Below are 18,198 nucleotides of genomic sequence, written 5' to 3'. Positions count from 1 at the left end.
GGTGAGATTTTACATGATGAAGTATGATGAGTAAACGAGTGGTTCCTCAGCAGCTCTTGAGCTAAGAGTTCACGTGCACAACAATGTGAGTCTTGATTCTTACCAAAAAAAAAAAAAAAGGCAGGGATACCAGCCAAAGCTGTGCACACAAGCCCACAAAAAGGCCAGGAACAATCAAAGATGCATTTTCAAAGGAACAGTTTACATCCCTTTACATAACAGATTCAGACTTATCAGTAACCTGCATTAAGAACTTAATCAGGCCACAGCCCTCCTGTGCTTCCCCTTTATGGTGAGAGAATTTTAATAGCCAACTTAAAATGAAACTGAGGCAAGTCATCACCTGGGAGCAAGTCATTGAGGTTTTCTGCCTTGAACTCCCTTTTGCTCTTTTGACACAGCTGATTAAAGGTGCAAAGCAAATGAAGGCATCTGCCTATCACTAATATCCGTGTAAATATCCATGTATTCCATGTGTCTCCCACCTCCCTTAAATTCTTTGTTCTTTGGAGTCAACACAGTCTTTCTGGATAACCAGTGTTACACTCTCTGCTACACCAAAACTGAGTTGACTGTGTCAAGCAGCGTTTTTAGACACCTGTCAGTATTTTAGAAAAGTTAATTTCCGAGAAGTACATTCACATAAGGCAGATAAAAAACCTAGAGGTCCTCTTAGCACTAGATTTCATTTAAGCCATGTTGGAAGGTTCTTTTGTTATACAAAGCAAGTATTATGAACATAAATCAGCTGGTGAAACTGCCAGGTGCTCTCATGAAAGCAGAATGGAGATTATCATGACATGTCTATTCTGGAAAGGGGTTAATTACACTTAGCATAAAAAAAAGGACAAGGTGTGAGGCCCATCTGAATAGATCAGGAACTAAGTAATTACCAGGTAATTATCTTTTAACAAGTGCCCCACAAAAGCCTAAGTATTTTACGATTCATCCATACTATGTAATTGTGTATTTTAGGTTGAGAAGTTTAGCATGAACAATTTTGATTTGTGTTGTAAAACTCTCTAGAAAATGCAAAAGGATGGTAAAAGCTGCCTGAAGACGATGAAGGAGAGATCACTGTTCTACTATGGAAAATTGAAGCATTGCATCACCATAAATTCCTGGGTGTTTATTCTCAAAATATGCACATGTAGTACGTCCCAATCATGAACAACCAAATGCCAAAGAGAGTCCTTCAGATTGCAATTTCCTCTCGTACCGGCTCGTCTGCCGAGGTCATCCTCAGGAACTTGGGCACTTCTTTGTTTTCAGTTGCTTGGTACAGCATCTCAAAATCCTTAAAAACAAGGAGAAAACATGGTAATGTCACCGAGCGAGACAATTCCCGTGGGCATCCCTTGCCTCACATCCTTCCCCAGCGCCTAGGACAAGCTGTTTGTTACCCAGGCGAAAACCTGGATTCGCCACCGTAACCACAGCACTGAACCCGCACGAAACAGGCAGCAGCCAGTGAGGAGGCCGCGGTGCCCTGGCAGGGCTCGGCCCTTACTCCGCAGTACTGGTCGCCGTTGCAGATCTGCGGCGGCATGGCCTGCGGGTCGCCCGCCTTGTCGCGCATCTCCCGCAGCCGCCCCTCGCTCACGGACACGTCGATGAGCTCGTAGCGCAGCCGGTTGCCCTCCAGGATCCGCCGCACCTCGGCCTGTCTCTGCCGCACCTGCGCGCACAGGGAGCGGCCCCGAGCCGAGGCGGCGCCGCCGCTGCGGCCGCTCCGCCCGCGCCGCCGCCGCTCGCCTCGCCGCGGCCGCCGCTCACCTGCCGAGAGCCCGTCACGCTGCTGTAGTACACCTTGATGGAGCCCATGGCCGCCGCGCGGTTGCTGTGGCAACCAACAGTCGCCGCGCGGTTGCTGCGGCAACCAACAGTCGCCGCGCTGTTGCCCCGCCCCCGGCCCGCTCTGATTGGCCGCTCCGCTTGTCAGTCAGAGCCGGGCGGCCGTTGGCGGCGGTGCTCGCGCGGCTCCCTGAGGGGAGCGGTGTCGCGGCTGCTGCGCGCTGAGCGCGGCCGCGGTTCCTCCCGTCAGGCGCCTCCCCGCGGGCTCCGGCCGCGCTGCCCTTCCCGGCTTTGGGAACGTGGCGCGGTGCCGCCTCTCCGGGGCTCCCGGCCGTTGCGCCCACTCGGGTTTCCTCCACCCGCGGCTCCCGCCGGGCGCCCTGTGAGGCCCCCGCTGGCTGCACCTTCAGCGCTCCAGGGAGGTTGTGCGCCCGAAGACACGAGTGACTAACGAGTCTCGGTCCTTTTCCAGCTACAGGTGGAGACCTGGCTGGTTGTGGTCTCCTTGGTGAGCCCCTGTAACCGCTCCAAGCTTGGTTCTTCTCTGTGCCTGTTACTGTTTGCTGTGTGGTAAAATGGGATTCTGTGGTAGCAAAAGCTCTTGGGCATCCCGAGTAATTGAGTGTATTTAAGCTGCAAAAAGCCCAGTGTGTGTGGTGTGTGCAGCCATGTGAGTTAGCGGCCATTTGGCAGTTTCAATCCCAAGTAGAAAGAAATTGCTAAGAGCACTTGTTAGCATTTTTTTTTCTTAATGTTAACAGTGCTGAATTTCTATTTCCCAATGAAGAAATCTATTCCCTCTAGAAACTACAGCTCTGTAGCGGATAGAAACCCCGTTAATCCGCTGCTTTGGCCTGCGAAGATGGAGGAGCCTCCGGGGGAGCGGGGTGATCGGCAGGTGGCACGAGAGGGACGCGGTGCCGCGGGCTGGGGATGGCGCCGGTCACCAGCGTCAGTCCTGACACACTGTGCTTGCAGAAATACAGCGCTTACCTTTTGTTTTAAATATACATTCTGTGCTGGAGCTGCTGCAGTGTGTGCATGGCTTGAGCAGAAGCTGCAAGCGGGCAGAAGGATTTGGCTGAGGCTCTTTGTCTTCACCCCATGGGGAACCCCACAAATACAAACCCAGGTTGTAGGGATAGAAGGAATAACTGCTTTTAACCGGGTCCTTTTTTCCTGCTTGCATGCTAGTACTTAACAGGAGTGAGTTTTGATAAGAGAAAGATCAGATTTTTTGGACTGCTTTTTATTTGTAGATAAGTGTTGATAACGTGACTCTTTTATCACATAGAATAAGGTAATCACAAGAGAAATTAAAAAAAAAAAAAAGGAATCTGTGTTTAGATAAATGAAGAGCTGCTGCGCAAACATGTTCCTGAGCCTCAAAGAAGCCAGGTGGTTAAAACAAAGTACTGCTAGTTTAAATGGAAAACAAAAAATTGCAATAACTATACTTTAAAAATATTATTTAATGTAGTCAACTTCTATTTCATCTTTATATGCCTATAAAATACCTAGTTTGAGCTGAAATAAGGTACTTATTTACATTTCTGCAGTATTAATTTCTGCAGTATTGCTGCTATGTTTTACTTTCTCATATATGAATGATACAGTCAAGTATCATTTGTCATTATAGATATTCTGCTTTAAGGTTAGCCGGAGGATTCAGACGTCCTTGTCTTGCTGCCTCTGTTCTTCCAACTATAATCTATATTCAGACTTTCAAGTTAACTGAGGTGCCGGTCTTGTTCTTATTTTATTTTTGTGAATCTAAGTACAACTTAAGTACAACTGAAATGAAATGAAATGTGACTTGTTTTTAATCAGTCAAATGACTAATTTCCTTAGCTTTATTTTATTTTATTTTTTAAATTCTCTTTTCTCTCTCTCTCTCTCTGCTGCTTTGGTGTTTTGTTGAAATTGCTTCATGAAAAATACAACTACAGCTGGTGCTAATTATAAACCTGATGAAGGAGGCGAGGTTAGAAGGAACTGGAGTCCCCCCGTTTCCTGTGCGGTTGCCCCTGTCAAGGCAGGGGGCAAGAGCACTGCCCAGGTTGCACACAAATCAGCAAATCTATCCTGTGAAAACTGAACTCATGTAGCTAAGGTGCAGTCAGAATTTTGCTGCCAAAACATGTTGAATGATGGGTTGCAACCGAGATATGGCTGCATTGCTGTCTTTACTCTGGAGTTTTGTTATTTTTTTTTCCACTTCTACCACTATGCTAAGCAGTGTCTATTTAAGAACTTAAGGGTAGTTGATTGGTGAGAACCAACTTGTGATTTTTATTTATTTACTTATTTTCCTTCCGAGAAGAGGGAAATTTAACAAATTCTGTGGACCTGCTTTTGGCCTAGTCCTTGGGACTGTAGGGTGACTCTATGCCTGAGCTCTGGCTTAGCCCCTGTGAAGTGACAGACTGTATTTTGGGGGCAGCATTTTTGTGCATTGAGTGAAAGGTACAGATCTTATAACATTAATTTAGTTTTGCAAAATTATAGATCTAAACTCACAGAACACTTCAATGTTAAAGGAGATTATAATCTACTTCCATGTTATAGCTCTATCTCTTCTAGCTCTATCTTCCATAAATCTCCGTTGTACTTTTCCTCATGCTGTCGTATATTCTGCCAGGAATCTTGTAATATTTATATACATTGCTACAGCAGTGTTGGACAGTGAAACACATGAAACAATTGGGAGAAACAGCTGCTGTGCAACCTCCTGAAGGAGCTGCAGACTCTTCTTTCTTAAGATACCTGGAATGCATGAAAAAAAGAAGTTGAATCAAGCATTTGAGTTGTGCATCAAGGCTGGCCGGGAGCTACCTGTTGCCCATGACTCAATGATCTTTAACTATAAGGGATATGACAAAAAATTCAGAGCAGGGGGCTGAGCAGGTTGTATTTGTGCTACAGGTTAAAGTAAGGAAACATGGAAAAAACACATGGAAGCACCTGTGATAGACATTTGAGAGATGGATAATTTTTGAGCCCCGGCAAGGTGGCTTGGATCAGTGAGCAGAGACTATTTCCAGTTGCTTGATACTACTACCTGTAGAGCGACAGATTCTTATATTTATTCTTTATAGAGAAATAAGTTTTCATTGTATTCTGATGAGGACATAATGTCAATTTGTTTCCCAGTAGAAGAAGGTCACAAGATTACCAATTTTGCATTTTTTTTTTCAAAAGGGGAAATGTTATAAATAACATTGCCTCTGTAAGTCAGGTGGATGGTAATATCAAAAGTGAACTTTAATATAGATGGAAGTATTCAGTGGAATTCAGTTTCTATTTTGAACAGCCTGGTGAAGTACAGACATCTGGATCATTTAGTAATTTTTGTTGCTTTTAAACGATGTATTAAGTAGCAGTTATGCAACTTGTCAGCATTGCACCACACTCAGAGATATCTCAATTCACTTTTTTAACATCCTCTTTTAGATTGGTTGTCACTCAGTACTCTAAAACCAGACATTTTTCCACTGGGACCACTTCTGTTTCAACAGGAATACAAATGAGGAACTAAATGCTCTGTAGTTACTGTTCACACAGACGACAACGAAGACAGAGTATGAGAGAATCTATATGAGAGAGCAGTTTCAGTAGCAGAATTCTAGGCTACGTGATTATCCACCTTTTTTACCCTCTTAGAATTGGTAAGTCTGGGCTTTGTCCTTTTTTTCTTTTTCGTTATGTTTTGTTCCAGAATGCATTTACTTCATTTTGAAAAGAATATAGTTTTTAAAGGTTGACATGTTTTGGCTCTTATTTTAGCACTATGAGCATTTTCAGAGCAATATAGGTAAGACATGTAAGGGTCTGGGTCCATGCATATGGTTTTTCAAAAGTAAATTAGTCATGGAGTATTCTTAGTTCCACTGACATTCAACAAGATTTATACTTCAAAGTGTCCTCGTCTCTCTTGAGAATGGCACTTTATTTCCTAAGTCCCTTAAATGCTTCAGAAAATATTTCCCCACTTTTTGCATATGTCAATGGTTCTTTAGATGAAGTAAAAAGTTCTGAAGTGACCAGAGGAAGGTGTGCTGCCTTTCCTGTCCGCTTTAGTCTCACTTGCAAGCATATTCCATTCCTCCAGTGGGGGGGAAATGCAATTTATGCTTAAAAGAGTGGAGGGGAATCCAGCCTTAGCTGTCTGTGATATGAGTAGAGTTTTCAGTTGATTTCTTGCAAGGGTACAAAGGGCATTGCAGTTCTTCAGGGGATTTAGCACATAGTGTTTAGCCTGAAAGATTCCCATCGGTTTTAACAGCAGATGAATTAAAACGAAATGAAAGGAGTGCTAAAGCACAGTAGATTTTGAGGCATGTAGGCTCGCTTTTAATTATTCATGTGCACTTAATAAAACTATGGAGCCTTGGGATAAAAGCATGCTACTATACACAGTCTGCTGTTAAACTGTTGTTGGGGAAGCCAAGTTAACTCTTCATGTCTTTTTAAATCACCTTTTTAAGAGGAAGCCTTAAAAACTCTTGTACATGTGAATATTCAAGTGCTGCATTTGGGATGCAGTTTTAATAGGCATGAAGAACTATCCATATCTTCTGAAGGTCCCCAGCACTTCATAGGATTAGAATCAGCTTCTAAGTCCAGCTTCACTGTCTTGCTCTGTCAGGCCCTAGATAATAATTTCTTATCTTTCAATGGAAAAAAATGATTTGCAACTGATAATGATAAAATGCAGACAACAAGTGAAATTTTTTGATTTTACATTAGTCCTCACAGTGTTTTTTTTTTTTTTTCCCTAAATAAGTATGAAGTACTTTACATGTCTGTCTTTCACTCACAGGTCTATATGGAAGTCTGGTGATTAGACTTTCTACCACTTGTCATCATGTTGGCAGAAGGCGTCTTAACTGGACTCGTATATAAAGAAATCCCTGCTCGAGATAAGCCTCACAAATGTCATCCAACCAAAAAGGTTAAGGAGGGAATCTGGAGAGAGGAACTTGTAGATGATCCAAAAATTAAAGAGTTTGCTGCTAGACATGAGCAGCAGGAGCAGATCATTGCTAAAATTAGCAAAATGGAACACAAGAGAAACCCTCACTGGAAATCTATGAAGGGCTTACCTGCAGAAGATCAGAAAATCCGTGTTGGGGGAACCACATCACCACCTTTACATATTCCCCAAAGAGAACAAAATAATGAGCAGCTGGATTTGTACAAATCCTGGTCATGCAACAGCATTTATCAAAACTATCCTGACTTGCATATTGGGGGAGACCATGTGGGTGACCATATGTGTGATTCAGGTTGTGTTTTGGACCATGTGTATGATGAACTTCAAGGTGGCCCCGTTCTGCGGTCTGCAGATATCCCTCTAGGTCAATCCCCTGTGTCTCAGCATATTGAGAAGACAGGTATAAAGTCCCTGCCTGGAGAGGAAACTGGAGAAAGGAGTATGGCACTCTGTGAAGAGCCTCTTTCAAACTCTGTGCTCAACAACTACATGGAAAGAAAAGTGGCAGAGCTCTATAAACAATTTTTTGAAGAAAGCCTGGCCAGGTGTGGTTCTGTAACAAACCTCCTGACTTGCAGTTTCATAAGGAATAACTTGAACCAGATAAGCTTTCAGATATCCCAGGAGCAGAACATAGAAACATCTAAAGCCAGAGAGGTGCTCTTACACTCTCTAGCCTTGTTTAGTTTGCGTAATGCTACCAATGGAAATAGCTCTGAATTTAGTACTCCAAACTTGCAGATCTCAAACTTAGAATGTGTGGAAAACAGCCACAGGATATAATTCACATCATAACTGAAATAGCTGAAGAGATGAATGCAGATTGGATTTGGGAAGAAAACATTAGGCACTACAGACTTTTTCAAATGTTTTGACATTTAACATAGTTTGTCTATGGTGATCTTACCAAAGGAAGATAAAATTCACAGATGTCTTTTTCTAATATAGAATGAGAAATGAACTTTTCTCTAAAATGCTGTTCAGCCATATATTTAGATGGTGTGGTTCCTCACTTATAAGACTCTGGCTCTGTGAGTAATTAAATTCAGGTGCCTTTGGATTTACTCCTGCAAGAACAATCAGTCAAGGAATAAATGCTGGTAAAATTATCATGCAAGAGGGTAACTCATCCCTCCAGTAATGAAAAGAGTCAAATTGTCTTTGAACTGGAATGATGAAAACTTGGTCTTCAGCTATATTGCTGAATCCAAAGTCCAATAAATTTTGCTTTGTCAGTGGCTGAGAAAATATTTCCTGGGTCAGTAGGTCTAGTCAGCAGATATAAAGGTTCAAAACTCTGTATTTTTTGTATGGAGCATCATGAATACAAAATATCAGCCTTAAACATTGATCAAGACACTCCAGAGAACCTGATGTTATTGCATATGAATGTATTGCATAAGTATGTTACAATGAAAAATCAATAAATTTCTAACAGATGAAATACATGATCAAGATTGTGTTTTATTTTTCTGTTTTAAAAACATGTTTCTGTCATTATGTTATTATTTTATCTATCTTTTGCATTTTTAGTATAAATAGACTCTTTTTATTTCCTTAGAAAGGAAGCTCTTATAGAGTCTTAGCTGTTCAGACTCTTGCAACATTCCTGAAAAAATACTGCAGATTCTTTTCCATCTTCATTTGGAAGTGTAAGTGGAAAACTCACTAGGGAAAATTGCTTGCTAAACCTTCAAATGTTTTTCCTTTTTGGTTGGTCACATCTCAGTAAGTATTTTAACTGGAAATCAATAACAGTGTTGCTGTTGAAAATTGATGTATGAACTAGGCTGTTTTATTGACAGCAGAAGTTTTCTACTAGTAGGCAAACCACTCACTTGTATTCTGACTAAATATGATTTGACACACCTGCAGTTCTAGGTTGATAATTATGAAATCTAAACCCAACTATTAGAGATATGAGTATGATTTTAAGCTTCATTGGTTTGTGCTATAGAGCTAGTTTAATACTTTATTTGGTTAATGCACGTGTATGAGACCAGTTATAAAAGAACTCAGTGAAACTTGTTTTGTAACAACTAGGGTAAAGCAAAACTACCTTTTTTGAGATACATCTCTTAAATTCTGATATGTATTGTGCATTTTCTAAATCTTTGTCAACCTTCTAAGAGAATATGAAGGATCGTGTGATCTTTGGGTAATAATACATCAAATGCAAACATTCTTGCTTTTGTAAATCAAGGCCCTTGACATCTCATCAGTCCTTTGAACAGATCAAAGTTCTTTTTTTCCTTTTATTTATTTATTTGAATCCCACATCTTTATATTTTAAATCATCAGTGAAGGCAGCATTTATAGCAAAAATATCAGTAGGCTTGAAAGAATACCTCAGAACATTGAGAAGGTCGGATTTACCAAGGGATTCACCTTGGAGCTCTCGCTTCAAGTATTTTAGCTTGATTAGCTATGTTTACTGCTACACAAGTGATGTGATGGGCCTTAGAGTTGAGATTGTGCCTGGTTTTCCCCATAGAGAAGGACGTTTACAGACTAAAAGCATAGGGGGTCTTTAATGTGCTATACTTGCATAAAAGACTGCTCTTGTGCTGCTTGCTCGTGACGTGGGGCTTCTTCTGCAGGATGATGCAACTGGTCACCTCTGTGCAGTTCTCCTATGGGATGCCAAACAGTCTACTAAATATAGCAGCATGCGTCATGGCAGGGGAAGTACAAGATATCTTAAGATTGTGACCTTTTCTGATGCCTTTCGATCTCTTTTAGCACTGGTAGAACTTAACTAATGTGCCTGGCTCAATGAGTTTATGTGCGTAATGGCTAACAAATGCAAATGCAAGCATGTGTATTCCACTTTGAGACCAAACTTCAAATCTTAAAGATAGATTAAAAAAAAAATGAATTTGCAGAGAAGGCTGATCTGATAGGTTTATTCTTACAATCTATCTCAGCATCAAACTAATTCAGAGACCAAGTAGAGTGAATACCCCTGGCTTTGAGGTGTTTTCCAGCTGTTACACAGGTTGGGCATGGGGCTTCAGGAGGATGGGCTCCACTTCTCCTGGATTCCCTTGAAAACACGGCCTTCATTTCCTTCAGCTGTCTTTGAAAATCCTGTTTTTAATATTTGTTTCTCATGTGAATATTTAACTTTCAATCTTCCTATTTTTGTTTGTTTGTCCCACACAGTGTTGGATCTGAGGTGACTCTCCCATGGTAGCATTGTGGTAGCCTGGGTATTTTCCCAGGTACAGAAGAGGTGCAAGATGCTGGAGTTTGGAGATGGGCAGCAGTAAGAAGAATCCATTCCCACAGGGAGGAGTGGTTTGGGGAGACTACAATCCCTTCCTCCTGCTGCAAGTGATGGGCAAAGACAGTACTATATAACAAACCTTCTCAGCTGCTGTGTTTGCCTAGGTACATTTATAAAATAGTCTTATAAAACCAAATCAAACTCATAAATGTCACAGCCTTAACTGGATATTCCTTGCCCTGTTTAAAATTTCTCATTGACACTAGTAGTGCAGGGAGTGTATGTTGAAACTGCTTCATGATTTTCAAGGGGATGATGGGAAAGGATATTTTGTTGTTTTTATGCACTTCCCTAATTGTATGTGTCTAATTAATTACCTTCTCAGCATGAAAAACCGAGTCAAAAGTCCTTTGGAAGAGGCTGAATGACTTCATTACACTTTGGAGGAGTCCAGAGCAGGAAGCACCCTAAAATGTTCCTTTTTGAAAATAAGCTAAGTGAAGGTGAGAGGAGAAATATTCAGAATAAAGAAACTCTTCTGTGGCAGTCGTGCTGCCTTGGCCTAGCCTTTTATCTCCCCTGGGACATATTTATAGTTCAACTGAAATCTTAAAATAAGTTAATTGCATAAGGTTTTTCCTCAAGAAATGTGGAAGTCAGAGTTTAGGGCTGAGCTGCATGTTCTGGTGGTGGTGGTGTTGTTTTTTTTTTTTTTTTTTTTTTCTCCTGTGCTTCTTCCCAGCCTGGAGAAAAGTGAAGGAGGAATTCTATACTTAGCTCTAACATTAACCTTAACCTTAGATCTTGGACGTCAACTGCAGCTTTAACACTGATGTTAACGGCAGCAGCAGAAGCTGCTGAGTGTTGAGAACTGCTGCAGTGGGAGGAACCCCACAGAATAGCTCCTCTCCTTGTTAAAGAAATGGACTGGCAGAAGAGGAGACCATAGGAAAATGAATATTCTAAATTTGCCAGAATCCCAGATTGCTATGAAGCTGTGTTGATCCTATCCCATGCAGAATTTGCACAGGTATATGGATTTTATCTCTAATGTGAACATTAGAATGAAAACGCAACATAACAAGCAATGCTATGAGAAGAGCTTTAATCTGTAGCCTTTATTATCCACTTAAATTCTATTGTTAGTTTCTTTTTGTTTTAATTGACACATTTCAAATAATGACATGCTTCAGCTTTATTTCAATTTGAAAAATACTGAGCTGCATTCTGGATTTAAGTGAGAAAATTCTATCAGCTGCATTGGAGTTGCACCCATTTTCACTAGCAGGAGAAGTGGCTCAGTAAGCTCAAATTACATAGGAAAATCACTTAGGAGGTGATTTTCCAGACTTTTCCAGCTTTTCCAGACTGCTGAAGGACAGCAGATGTGTTTTATTACAAATGAAAGCAGTGCCATATTCTACAGGTCACACACATGAGACCAAATTGCAGCTGGCAGTTATGTTTATGCACGTGCCAGAAAATCTTAAATCGAAGGAGGAATATTGGCAGGAGTTTTCCACTTTTATTTCCAGTTCTCGTTTTGCATTCCCACAGAGACATTCATCAAGTACTGTGACCAGGACCCCGAAAGAAGCTGTGCTCGCTGGGTTAAATCTGTTCGATTTAACCGAGACACAGAGTTAGGACCTCACTCGCCAGCCTGTTTTCTTTTGTTAGTGGTGGAAAATAAACCCTTGCAGAAGGTGACTAAGCCCACATAGGTGAGTAAGATTTTTACATGCCATTTTCTTTGGGATTTTTCCTTAGGGTTCTCTTTCAGGGAGAAATCTTTTCAGTTGCCATTTCTGGGTAACAATACAAAATCTTGCCAGTTTCCTTTATTTGCTGATTACTTTTTATGTGCTGAGTGGCAGGTGAGCAGGGTCTCTTAAATTTCACACTGTGAATGCCCTCCTCTGCAGGGCAGAGGAGCTGTGTCTTTACAACCAACCATAGAAGAAGCAGCAAGACAGACTTGCAGGGGGTCCTCTCTATTTCATATAAATAGAATTTCATGGAAACAGTATCTTAAATACAGCTCCAGTTACGTACAATTGAAATGTGGCATCCTGAGCTGCACTCTGTGATTTGATCTGTCCGTCAGCAGTGGTGGCTAGTTAGCAAAAACTGACTTACATGGGTATTTTGATAGTTTTACTGCAGTTGAATTAACCACAAAGAGAGCTGCTAACTTGAATTTCCCTTTGCAGTCTACACAGGGCCTGGAAATACTAGTCTAACTATGAATGTGGACTTCTGTTCACTGAAGTTGGAGTTCTTCAGTTTCTCTTAACCAACATGATATGGCCCTTGTTCATTTGTCATGCTTTTGTATCAGGCTTTTCCACAAAATCTGATCCTGCAATATCTAAATGTAACATGCCCCGTACTGATTTAACACATGGTCTATGCTTGGAGTTCCACTGGAGCTCCATGAATTGTGTTCAGTCTTTTATTTTGCATGCTCTATTTTTTTTCTTAATATTAAAAGCCATAGAAAATTATGGCTTTCTGTTGTTCCTTTGAGCATTTAGAAAATAAGATAGCTGAGCTATGAATTGAGTCATTGGTTGTACTATAGAAGGGTTGCAAATTTATCAGTAAATGACTCCAAACTGTAGAAATATGCTCTTACAATATTGACGGTATGTAAACTTTTGAATTACTTTTTAGGTAGCCTTAAAGCTTCCAATTCAAGAATTTCTTGTTTTGTGCAATAACATAATCTCAAAATATCCTGTGTTGCAATTTTTGCCTCATTTCTCATCTCCAGTCACTTTTGCTTACATTGCCACATTCGTAACATATGCTATGATTCCTACCAATTTGAAGTGTTTTGTCCATTCCTCATACCTATAAATTGGATATGGTAGTATTTATTATTTCATTAGCAAAAGTTAACAAAGTGCTGAGCATACACACGCTGGTCATGAAAGGTTTGATGTAATTATGCATTTGTTGTTATTCAATTCTACTAGATTAAGGGTAGAATTGTGAGTATGATGCCACATTCTTAAATGGTGACCAGTCTAGATACTTTTTATGTTTCTTTCTTGTTTTTTCCGCATAACTGTGTTTGGCAGATTAACCTGCCAAACTCTTGGCCTCTCCTGAAGTTCTCCTCTGTGGTTCATTCAGTATCATATTTTGTTGCAATTGCTCATTTATCCTGATTTGACGTTTTCTATGGAAAGACCCTGAATTCTTTCCCAGCCGTAAAGTAGAGCAAAAGAACAGCCACTTGTGCCCTTTCTGTCTACGTAAACTATATTAAGGTAGACCCTACCTTGTTTTAAATTAATAAATTTTGTGAACTTACTGGAATTAGGAACATAATTGCAAAATAATTTCCAAAGAATGTTGACTTGAAGTTTTAAATGAACAGATTTTGTTCGTTCTTATTCCTCTTGCTATTAGCTGAATTAACTGACTTCTTTTCTGGAACAGAAAGCAAAAAGTTTAACGCCGGAGTTTTGTGTACGTAGTATTAAACTGGAAAACCATGTGCCCGCATGTTTGTGCTGGTTGTGTTTGCTCAAACAGGAAGCTGCTGCAGCCTCGTTTCCCTTTTCTAACCATCGACTTCTCCAACTCGGTACCAACCGATTATCAGTACAGATTGCTGGGAACAGGCAATGCCATTGCATGAGGATGGCTTTCAGACAGACCTGCTGGATGCCCGTTTAGAACAAATTGGCCTGGGTAAGAATCGAAGGGTTTCGCAGCTGCCAGGAGATGCCGTTTCTGTGTCACACAGTGGAAAAGCAGTGAATTGGTTCCCTTGATAGTGTTTTGAGGCCAAGGGTTTGAGTGGGGCCACCTGTAAAGCTCAAAGGTCATTAGGTTTGTGTAGCATTTTCTCTCCCATTCTGAGTTTGGAGGTTTTGCTTAATTCAATCTCCATGGAAGGGGGAGGTGGAAAAAAGATTTGGTTTTGGTTATTTTGATCCTCACTTTATCTTGATCCTCACTCAGCTTCTGACCCAGCTGAGAAGAGTTCTGTTTCAGAAGTGCACTGTGATAAATGCTGGTTGTGAATGGAAAAAAACAATTCTGGATATTTATTCAATCCGAGTTGAAATCCAGGGTTCATTTTCCTCTTTGGCTTCTGTTTTATCCTCCGATTACAAAACTAAGGTGACTGCAGCAGGAACAGCAGGGGAGAGGAAGCGCCCCAAATCCTTCCTTCCCCGCAGCCTGGCCCGCTGCAGAGAGGGCAGAGGTGGCCCTGTGCCACCATCGCTGTGACCCGGGCACGGCGCGTGCTCGTCCTGCTAGGGAAAAGCCCTTGTTTGGCCCTGCAGTTACTGGGGCGACTTCCTAACCACTGCTGGTTCCTGGGGACTGCGCTCCCTTCGGCTGGATTTAGCCCCTGGCTCTCCCAGACTGATGTTAATTTAGCTTGGGAGCAAAGCTAAATTACGGTTAGCTGTTTTGTGCCAAAAGGAGGGGTTTTAGGTGAAACTGAAAACGGATCTGCTTGCAACCCAGTTCCCTTCAGACAAACAGAAAACTAGACTTGTCCCAGCTCTACCACAAGTGGCGTCGAAGTCAGAGGCAGGAAAGCTTTTGCAGGGCCTAATAAAAGGCCTATAGAAAGTGCAAAGATGCTGTTTGAAACTTAAAGATAGCATGGGCGGTTTTTCAAAACCAAGTTCCTTAGTTAGGGCACTATGCACATGCAGAAGGAAAAAAAAGCTACTGAGAATGGACAGAATGTCTGTGAATTTAAACATTCTCTGGCAACATTGCACTGTCATCACCTGACCCTTTCCAAATTTCTTGGTGTTTATCAGGAAATCTGTTTCTGGTCTCTTTCATAAAAATGTGGTTTTGAAGAGAGAAGGAAAATAAGGTTTGAAGTATGATGGCAAAGAACTGTAATCCTTTGTAACATCAACTATTTCCCCAAAATGAACCTGCACAAGAATTAAGAAGGGCACTTCCTACATCCACATGAATGTCAATGACAGCCAGTGACATTTGGGGCATTTGATTCCAGAACACTCTCAAGGATTGAGAAATGAGACTCGCAGAGAGAGAAGAAGCCTTAGGCCTTTCTGATGCTACTAAACACCCCAGTACTTATTTGAACATCTTTATTTTTGTTTTTTCTTGGAACAGATCATATAAACACAGGTGACCTGTGGGTGAAGATGGACTTGCTCTGCGGGTAGCAGGTGGCCCTTGATGTGTGCAGCTTCCTGGGATTCTGTAAGTCCTTGGCCCTCAGATACACCTGGTGACACGGATGCTCTGTGGAGCAGCCCCTGCACAGGCAGGGAAATCCCACGCTTAAACTACCTTCCCAAGGGGACCTCGCAGATGCAGTTGAGGAAGCTGCTTTGTAGGTTTGTTCTCAGTTTTGTTTGCAGTAACTGCCAGGATGGAGACTCCACTGCATCTTGGGGCAACCTGTTCCAGTGCTCAGCCACCCTCATGGTAAAGAAGCGTTCGAGGGGCATTTCAGTGTGTGCCACTGCCCCTCGTCTGGTCACTGGCACCACTCAGCACCCTTTACACCTTTACAGCCAGGTATTTATACACCAGGATGATCCCCCTGAGCCTTCTGCAGGCCAGCCTGTCCCCTCCTCTCATTTGAGAGGTGTTCCAGTCCCTTCTGCATCCTTGTGGCCCTAAGATTTCTTGCTGCAAAGAACTATTTCACATCACATAAAAGAAAAAGACTTCACATCTTTCCACGCCAAAAAAGTGTAAAGAAAATAATTCGCTGACACGAATTTAGTAGTATAATAGGAATTATTAAAATGATTAATGTTTTAATTTAACATAACATTTTCATTACAGGAGCCTGACTTCCCATCACTGTTAGCATATTACAGAATACTTTGTTCTGCTCATAATCCTGTTCATTTCACCAGAGACAAGGTACCAGTCAATACAATTGCGGAGGTCAGAAACCTGTAAATGTGGGAAAGCACATTGCATTAGAAAAAAAATGAAAGCATGTCAATAAACATATGATCAAATGGTACTCACATTAAAAAGCAGTTCAATAGCATCAATAGCCATTACAGGAGGAAGAAAAAGTATTGTAGAATTTTGCAAAGCACTGTCTTTACTTTGTTTTTTATTTCATTTATAACCAGTATGTAATGAAAAATGATAAATGTAAGAAATTTCTTGAGGTAAATAGCATAATAATGTATATAGAACATCAAGGTAAAACATTTCGTAAGAAAAAGAGTGTTCTTAAAATAATGAGAGCAGACTCAAAAATTTTCACTGTAGCAAAAAGACTACAGCCAAAATACTTTCAAAAAGCTGTTTGTAACCTTGTATGGATACAGGGACAGCAAGGCAGTAATTCGATTGAGGAGGACAGTGGTGCTTTCAAGCACGTGCTTGAATCTTTGCTGGATGAAATGTAGTTTGTGCAGCGAAGCTCTAGTGCTGCCCTTGTCCGAGTATGAATTTACAGGAATATGAATCCATTGCTCCACCAGCACAGAGCCTGATGCAGGATTGCAGCCCTTGTTACAGACGGGAATAAAGTGCAAGAGGAACAGATTCACTGGAGGAAGAAGATGGGAGATCCACAGCTGCTGCTAGTCAAAGCCATCCAGCTGTGTGCTTGTCACTGACACCTTGTTACCTGGTTGGCAATTCAAGAGAGAGAAGAGCTTTTCCGATGTGGCACTGGTAATGCATCACTTTCTTCCAACAACAAGAAATTCCACTGAAACCAGGATTTTAACGTGTTTCCTACAGCTGCTCTCCCTGTGCCCTTCTCACTGCCCAGCCTCTGCTTGTCCCCCTTCACAGACTCCTGCTGAGAAGCTTTCTGCTCCCTCCTGGAGGGACAGCAGATACACCCAAACATCCTTCTCTGAGTAGCAAGGGATCCGATAGCTTCCCTTTCCATATCACCAACTCTATGGAGTTGAATTATTGAAAACAGAAACTTAGTTGGCTAGAAGGCAGTTTTAATTGGAGGAATGTTTCTGTGTTTTAAAGTAAGCAAGTCTGGTAAAGGCATATTATAAACTCAAATTAACTGTGGTAAAGTACCAAGAAATCACCTTAAGAACGTCTCCCTGCATCTGTCCCATCTCCTAGGACTTTTTGTCCTCTGGCTTTTCAAGTCAGTCCAGAAAGAGGGAGTTTGTCTGATGCTGACAAATGCAGGATATGTTGGTCTTGACTTTATAGGAGAAAAATCGTTCCCCAGCATGTTATTGGCAGCCCAAGTTTGGTGTCATTTAGCCAGCTGAAGAGAAAAAAATAGGCCATTGATTAGTCTGCAACAGCCTGGGGCCTCTGTATTTTAATTACATGTGTTATTTTGGACTGATTTCATCCCTGGTGAAGCATCACTAACCTAAAATAGAGAAATTTCTCCAACGTATTTTTGTTCTCTGAATTATTAATACATTTAGCAGTGTTGTGAATAATTCTGTTTCCTAAAACTAACATTCAGTTTTATGTAAAAAGTGGTATTTGGAGACTTAGGAGAATCCTGAAGACCAAAAAGTTTTGCATCCTGTGACATAATCAGAAGCTGTTCCTAGTCAGAGGTATCTGATAGATTTTGCTATTACCCATCTTGCTACAAATTTTGCCTGTGTGTCAAACTTTTGTAAGCAAAACAGAAGTCTCTTGACTTTTGGGGGCTCTTTTCAAGCAGTGAAGAAAGAAGAGATTTATTTTTTCCTGATAGGTCTTAATGCAGACAGGAGCTTTAAACAGTTATTGAAATTTATTGTTCTAGAACACGAGACCTTCCTCCAGTGCAGCACTGTGGTTTTGTACTTAGCGTGAGAAAGCCGGTTGCTTTGCTTGATTTCCCAGGAGGTAAATGTGATTATCAGTAACACTGCTGCCATGTGCTCTCTCCGTAGGGACTGGATTACGGCACCCAAGCCCAGGAGGTTCACAGTAAGGTCGCTCTCTTTTGAATGGGGCTGTTTGTGGGACCTGTCCTGTCAAGGCCTGGCTGCCAGAGCAGATGTAGGTTTATTTTCCTTCCGGGGGGGTATCTGACCACAGGTGCATGAGACATTTCTTCAAGGAAGCCTCTGAAGAGAAGCCTTTTGTTTGGGCACTTCGTACCAAAAGGGTGAGACTTCCCAGGCGGGTTTCCCAGCTGGAAACTAACGGCCTGGGGAGGAGAGTCCCTGCACTCCTGTGTGTGCAGCAGCCGCTCGCCCAGGGC

The 18,198-nt window shown here is 41.6% G+C and overlaps 2 protein-coding genes across 2 annotated transcripts; one reads left to right on the top strand and one right to left on the bottom strand.

Annotated features, from left to right (window-relative positions):
• Positions 1-1,022: 1,022 nt before the first annotated feature.
• On the bottom strand, positions 1,023-1,895 carry LOC148590824 (SH3 domain-binding glutamic acid-rich-like protein 3). The gene is made up of 3 exons (XM_088538441.1): positions 1,777-1,895; positions 1,511-1,678; positions 1,023-1,297 (listed from the first exon to the last, which is right to left on the bottom strand). The coding sequence occupies exons 1-3, from the start codon at positions 1,822-1,824 to the stop codon at positions 1,196-1,198; spliced, it is 318 nt and encodes a 105-aa protein (XP_088394567.1). The 5' UTR covers positions 1,825-1,895; the 3' UTR covers positions 1,023-1,195.
• A 3,503-nt stretch (positions 1,896-5,398) lies between these two features.
• On the top strand, positions 5,399-7,624 carry LOC104575039 (TLR adapter interacting with SLC15A4 on the lysosome). Its single transcript, XM_010222356.2, has 2 exons — positions 5,399-5,462; positions 6,617-7,624. Exon 2 carries the CDS (start codon positions 6,662-6,664, stop codon positions 7,571-7,573), a length of 912 nt encoding a protein of 303 aa, XP_010220658.2. The 5' UTR covers positions 5,399-5,462; positions 6,617-6,661; the 3' UTR covers positions 7,574-7,624.
• The last annotated feature ends 10,574 nt before the right edge of the window (positions 7,625-18,198 follow it).

The sequence above is a fragment of the Tinamus guttatus genome, unplaced genomic scaffold, assembly GCF_059628265.1.
Source record: "Tinamus guttatus ecotype Peru unplaced genomic scaffold, ASM5962826v1 Tinamus_guttatus_pri_ptg001087l, whole genome shotgun sequence".
Lineage (NCBI taxonomy): Eukaryota > Metazoa > Chordata > Aves > Tinamiformes > Tinamidae > Tinamus > Tinamus guttatus.
The sequence above is the reverse complement of the archived record's forward strand: the minus strand, read 5'-3'. Positions and strand labels throughout refer to the sequence as shown.

Coding starts and splice junctions, on each gene's coding strand:
- LOC104575039 (XM_010222356.2), top strand. CDS start 6,662: ATGTTGGCAGAAGGCGTCTTAACTGGACTCGTATATAAAGAAATCCCT.
- LOC148590824 (XM_088538441.1), bottom strand. CDS start 1,824: ATGGGCTCCATCAAGGTGTACTACAGCAGCGTGACGGGCTCTCGGCAG. Junction 1,679..1,776: donor GCGTGACGGGCTCTCGGCAG/GTGAGCGGCGGC, acceptor CTGTGCGCGCAG/GTGCGGCAGAGACAGGCCGA. Junction 1,298..1,510: donor ACGGCGACCAGTACTGCGGA/GTAAGGGCCGAG, acceptor CTTGTTTTTAAG/GATTTTGAGATGCTGTACCA.